The sequence below is a fragment of the Neomonachus schauinslandi genome, chromosome 16, assembly GCF_002201575.2.
Source record: "Neomonachus schauinslandi chromosome 16, ASM220157v2, whole genome shotgun sequence".
In the NCBI taxonomy this organism is placed as follows: domain Eukaryota; kingdom Metazoa; phylum Chordata; class Mammalia; order Carnivora; family Phocidae; genus Neomonachus; species Neomonachus schauinslandi.
This window is the reverse complement of record NC_058418.1, coordinates 8,352,767-8,358,704: the sequence shown is the minus strand read 5'-3', so window position 1 is coordinate 8,358,704 and position 5,938 is coordinate 8,352,767. Positions and strand designations below refer to the sequence as shown.

Genomic DNA, 5,938 nt, shown 5'->3' with positions numbered 1-5,938 from the left:
TAATTATTATTATTGCTATTGTTATGATAGATCATGTCGCTTCACAGCTCAGCACCCTCCTGTGGCCCCTATCTCATGTGGAATAAAAGATAATGTCCTCACAGTGTGCCCCATGGTCCACGATATCTTTCTGTTCTTACCTTCCCCTTCTCTGCCTCCCTACTCCACCCCAGCCACACTGGCATCCTCGCTGTTCCTTGAACATGACCACCATGTTCTCACCTCAGGGCCTTTGCTGTCAATACATATATATATATATATTTTAAAGATTTTATTTATTTATTTGACAGAGAGAGACACAATGAGAGAGGGAACACAAGCAGGGGGAGTGGGAGAGGGAGAAGCAGACTTCCCGCAGAGCAGGGAGCCCGATGTGGGGCTCGATCCCAGGACCCTGGGATCGTGACCTGAGCCGAAGGCAGATGCTTAACGGCTGAGCCACCCAGGCGCCCCTGCTGTCAATACATATTAACCTTTCCCCCTCTTGATGGATATTCAGATTCCAATATTTTAAATTCTAGGGGCGCCTGGGTGGCTCAGTTGGTTAAGCGTCTGCCTTCAGCTCAGGTCATGATCCAGAGTCTCAGGATCCAGCCCCCCATCAGGCTCCCTGTTCGGTGGGGAGTCTGCTTCTCCTTCTGCCCCTCACCCTGCTTGTGCTCTCTCGCGTGCTCTCTCTCTCAAATAAATAAATAAAATCTTTTTTTTTTTTTAAGAACATTTCAATCAACGCTGAATGTTGGATCACACAGCGCGGCCCTACAGTTCCAAATAATAATTGGCTGGGGTTCTGATAGTATAATATTTTGGGATTCCAAAATATATTTTTTAAATATTTTATTTATTTATTTATATGACAGAGAGAGAGACAGCAAGAGAGGGAACACAAGCAGGGGGAGTGGGAGAGGGAGAAACAGGCTTCCCGCTGAGCTGGGAGCCCGATTTGGGGCTCTATCCCAGAACTCTGGGATCATGACCACAGCCAAAGGCAGACGCCCAGGCGCCCCTAAAATATCTTTTTAAATCACGATCATTTTCTACATTGCAGTACTCTAGAATTCCTAGATGCGAGTAAGCTTGGGTTCTAACATTGTAATATTCCAGAATTCCAGGATGCTCATGAGCTAGTGTTCTCACACTCTGGCATTCTAGAATTCCAGTATTCTAACCTGCTGGGGTTCCGACGTGGCACTATTCCCGCGGCGAGTTCTAAGATGGTAGTCTTCTAGAATTCTGATACTAGGATGCACTGGAGATCGGAAGCTGTCGCAGTCCGGCGTCCAAGCGGCTAGTGGGGGTTCCCACACCCGGGGATTCCAGGGGCCTGAGGGTTTCGTCAAGGAGCTCCCACGATTTCTCTCCCGTTCAGGTGTCTGGGGCCTGGATGGAGAACACTTCTCTCAGCTACGAGTACGCGGATTACGGCGGGGTTCCGGATCTCCCCGTGGACTGCGTGGACGGCATCTGCGTCTCCACCGACCCGCTGCGCACCGCCCCGTTCCTGCTGTACGCCGCGGTCTTCCTGGTGGGCGTGCCCGGCAACGCGATGGTGGCCTGGGTGACCTGGAAAGAGGCCCGCCAGAGGGTGGGCGCCACCTGGTTCCTCCACTTGGCCGCGGCGGATCTGCTCTGCTGTGCGTCTCTGCCCCTCCTGGCGGTGCCCATCGCGCGCGGGGGCCACTGGCCGTACGGGGCGGCGGGCTGTCGGGTCCTGCCCTCGGGCATCCTGCTGTCCATGTACGCCAGCGTGCTCCTTCTGGCCGCTCTCAGCGCCGACCTCTGCCTGCGGGCCCTCAGGCCCAGCTGGGGGGCGGCGGCGGGGCGGGCGCGCGGGGTGCAGGTAGCCTGCGGGGTCGCCTGGACCGTGGCCTCGCTGCTCACCGTGCCCTCGGCCATCTACCGCCGGCTGCACCAGGAGCATTTCCCTCGCCGGCTGGAGTGTGTGGTGGATTACGGGGGCTCCGCCGTGGTGGAGAACGCGGTGACCGCCACCCGCTTTGTTTTTGGCTTCCTGGGGCCGCTGGTGGTCGTGGCCAGCTGCCACGGGGCCCTTCTGTGCCGCGTGGCCCGACACCGCTGGCCACTGGGCATGGCCGTAGTGGTGGGGTTTTTTGTCTGCTGGACCCCCTACCACCTGCTGGGGCTGGTAATCACCGCGGCTGCCCCGCACTCCGCGCTCCTGGCCGGGGCCCTGCGGGCTGAACCGCTGGTCAACGGCCTCGCTCTGGCTCACAGCTGCCTCAATCCCATGCTCTTCTTGTACTTCGGGAGGACTCAACTGCAAAGGTCACTGCCAGCCGCCTGTCGCCGGGCCCTGAAGGAGTCACAGAGCAAGGATGAAAATGCGGTCAGCCAGAAATCCACCAGCCATGATCTAGTCTCGGAGATGGGCGTGTAGGCTAGAAGGAAACTGGTTTGTGTGAGTCCTTCCGATTTGGCTGGCTTCAGGCATGGCTGGATCCAGCAGCTCAATGATGTCATTTCTTTATTTATTCATTCAACAAGCATTCATTACGCACCTCCTATGTGTAAGGCCCTATTATAGGCACTGGGGAAATAGCAGTGACTAAAACAGACACAAATCCCTGCCCTCAGGAAACTGACATTCTATTGGAGGAAGACAGGCAATAAACAAAGGAAAAAGAAATATGGAATATATCAAGTGGTGACAAGTGCCAACCTAAAGGGGACAAAGAGGACTGAGTGGGGCAGGGATTTAGGTAAGTTAGGCAAGGCCCATTGGGTAAGGTGATATTTGAGCCAAGACCTGAGGAAGGGAGGAAGGAGTCATGCTTAAATCTGGCAGAAAAGCATGTCAAGCACAGGGAGCAGCAAGTACAAAGGCCCTGAGGCACAATATGCTTGGCACATTTCAGGAAGAGTGAAGAGGCCAATGTGAATGAAGCAGAGGGAGCAAGAGGGAAAGTGGAGTGAGACGAAGGGAGAGAGGTAGTGGGGGGCTGGATTTGAAAGCCTTCCAGGCCATAGCAAGTGTTTGGAGATCCATGGTAGTGTTCTGAGCTACTGTTATCAGATAAAATATACAACACCAAATTAAATTTGGGTTTTGGGTTTCAGAGAAACAACAAGAAAACGTGGGGGTTTTTTGTTTGTTTGTTTGTTTTGTTTTGTTTTTTTAGCATGAGTATGTCCCATGCAATATTTGAAACATACTTCAAAAAATTATATGTTGTTGGGGGTGCCTGGCTGCTCAGTCTGTAGAGCTTGTGACTCTTGGTCTTAGGGTTGTGAGTTCGAGCCCCACATTGGGTATAGAGATGACTTCAAAATAAAATCTTTACTGGTGTCTGGGTGGCATAGTCGGTTAAGCATCCAACTCTTGATTTCCACTCAGGTCATGATCTCAGGGTCATGGGATCAAGCCCCAAGCCAGGCTCTATGCTCAGCATGGAGTCTGCTTAAGACTCTCTCTCCCCTCCCTTTGCCCCTCCCCATGGCTCGCTCTCTCTCTCAAATAAATAATAAACATCTTAAAAAAATAAAATCCAAAAAAAATTAAGAAATAAAAATTATTTGTTGTTTATCTGAAATTCAAATTCAAATTCAAGAGAGCATTCTGTAAATTTTTTTTTCCTAAATCAGGCAACCCTATTCTGAGCAGAGAAATGTCTTTTTTTTTTTTTTAAAGATTTTATTTATTTATTTGACAGAGAGAGACACAGCGAAAGAGGGAACACAAGCAGGGGGAGTGGGAGAGGGAGAAGCAGGCTTCCTGCTGAGCAAGGAGCCCAACACGGGGCTCCATCCCAGGACCCTGGGATCATGACCTGAGCCAAAGGCAGATGCCTAATGACTGAGCCACCCAGGCACCCCAGAGAAGTGTCTTGATCTGACTTAGATTTTAATAGGATCCCTCTAGTTGCTGGTGGGGACTAGACTATGGGGGTGTGGGGGAGGGACATGAGGATCTTCTGCTTTAGCAGAGAGACTACTGCCATGGTCCGAGCAAGAAGTGATGTTCACTTGGGTCAGGGTACTAGCAGAGGCAGGTGAGAAGGTGACAGATTATGGCTCTGTTTTGAAGGAAAGGCTATGTCCTAGCTCCTTAGCTTGGTAGTTGAGGCTTCTCTCTGCCACTGAACACACTTACGTTCTAGCTGTGCAGACCATTGTGGCGGACGGAATAACGGCCCCCTAATGAGGTCCACATCCGAATCCCCTGCACCTGGGAATATGTGACCATACATGGCAAAGGGAACTTCGCAGTTGTGATTAAGGGTCTTGAGGTGGAAAGAGGATCCTAGATTATCTGGGGGGGCCCAAGGTAATCACAACGGTCCTTATAAGAGGGAGGCAGGAGGGTCAGAGTCAGGAGCAGGAGATTTGACAGTGGAAGCAGATATCAGAGTGATGGGAGGAAGGGGCCACCGGCCAAGGAATGCAGCCCCAGAAGGGGCCTGCCGACACTTTGATTGTAGATGCCTGACCTCCAAAACTTTAATGGAATAAATCTGTACTGTTCTGAGTCGCTAAGTCTGTGGTCACCTTGTTACAGCTGCCACAGGAGACCAGGACAGATCCTCTGGGCTGTATCATTTTCATGCCTCTAGGCCTTTTCTCAAGCTGGTGCCACTGCCTAGCGTGCCCTTCGGATCGGTGCCGCCCTATCTGGTAATCACTAGCTGTCGGTTCCTCTTCGGATGCAGATGAATTCAAGTAAAAAATTGAGTTCCTCAGTTGCACCAGCTGCTAGTTCGAAGCTCAATAGCCCAGTGTCGCTCGCGGCTGCCATACGGGGCGGTGCAGATACAGAACCTTTTCATCACTGCAGGACCTTTTACGAGACAGGGCTTCTCGAGGATCTCACCCGCTCACATCTTGAAGTCATTGTAGTGGCACCTGAATGTAGGGTCATTACTACAGGACTGCATCTTCCATAGAATTTCCCCTTTAAGGTAAGTCCTACCCCAACACAGGGAAGTAAGGGGAGATGCTTCCTTTTATAAGATGAGGCCCAGAGAAGGGAGGTCATTTGCCCAAGATCACACAGCAAAGAAATTATAGAACTGAGATTTGATCCCATGTTCACTTGACTCTAGTGCCCATGCTCTTATCTCTGAAATCTTCCTTCCTTACTTTGCTCAAATGACACTTTCTTCAGGGAGTCCTCTCTGATTCATTCCCCTCCGAGGGAGGGAGTAGTGTTCTCTTCTCTGGGTTAAGTTTCTGGAACACAAGTTCCCAGGTACGCTGTAAATTCCCCATGGGCAACATCTGAGCCATTTTTATTTTTATTTCTTCTCCACCCATTCCCAGGCCTTAGAAATAACAAAACTATCTTTATTTGTCTACATCCTGTTTTCCAACTAGACTGTGAGCTCCCCAGTGATGAAGCTCTCTTTCTTGCTATCTCTTCTTTAAAAAAAAAAAGATTTTGTTTATTTATTTGACAGAGAGAGAGAGAGAAAGCATGAACAGGAGCAGGGGGAGTGGCAGGGAGAGAGAGAGGGAGAAGCAGGCTCCCCGCTGAGCAAGGAGCCCAACACAGGGCTCAATCCCAGGACCCCTGGGATCATGACCTGAGCCAAAGGCAGACGCTTAACTGACTGAGCTACCCAGGCGCCCCGATATCTCTTCTTTCTATTTCTGGTATAGGGACACATAGTAGGTCCTCACCAATACATATTTTAGTCCTGGGGTTTTATTCAGAATTGACATGCATGAGTTATGAAGACCAATTCTTCCTTGTAGAATGAATTATGTCCTGGGACAATTTACAGAGCTTTATGAACAGCTGGGGGAAATCCTGTTGTTAATCCACTGGGGCCAGGTGCCATTTAAGAGAGCTCTTCTTCAATACATTTATAAAAAGTCTTTTGTGGTTTTTTAAAAATTTATTTTCATTTATTATTGCATCAGCCTTACTTTTTTTTTTAAAGAAGAAATCAATTTCACGGAAGCTTTCAAATGTAATGCT

The 5,938-nt window shown here is 50.0% G+C and overlaps 1 protein-coding gene across 1 annotated transcript; it reads left to right on the top strand.

The window, feature by feature from the left end:
- The first annotated feature begins 1,384 nt into the window (after nt 1–1,384).
- C5AR2 (complement C5a receptor 2) lies at nt 1,385–3,160 on the top strand. The gene has a single exon (XM_021681197.2). The coding sequence runs from the start codon at nt 1,385–1,387 to the stop codon at nt 2,396–2,398; it is 1,014 nt and encodes a 337-aa protein (XP_021536872.1). The 3' UTR covers nt 2,399–3,160.
- The last annotated feature ends 2,778 nt before the right edge of the window (nt 3,161–5,938 follow it).

Excerpts from the sequence above, each read along its gene's own strand:
- C5AR2 (XM_021681197.2), top strand. The coding sequence starts at position 1,385 with ATGGAGAACACTTCTCTCAGCTACGAGTACGCGGATTACGGCGGGGTT.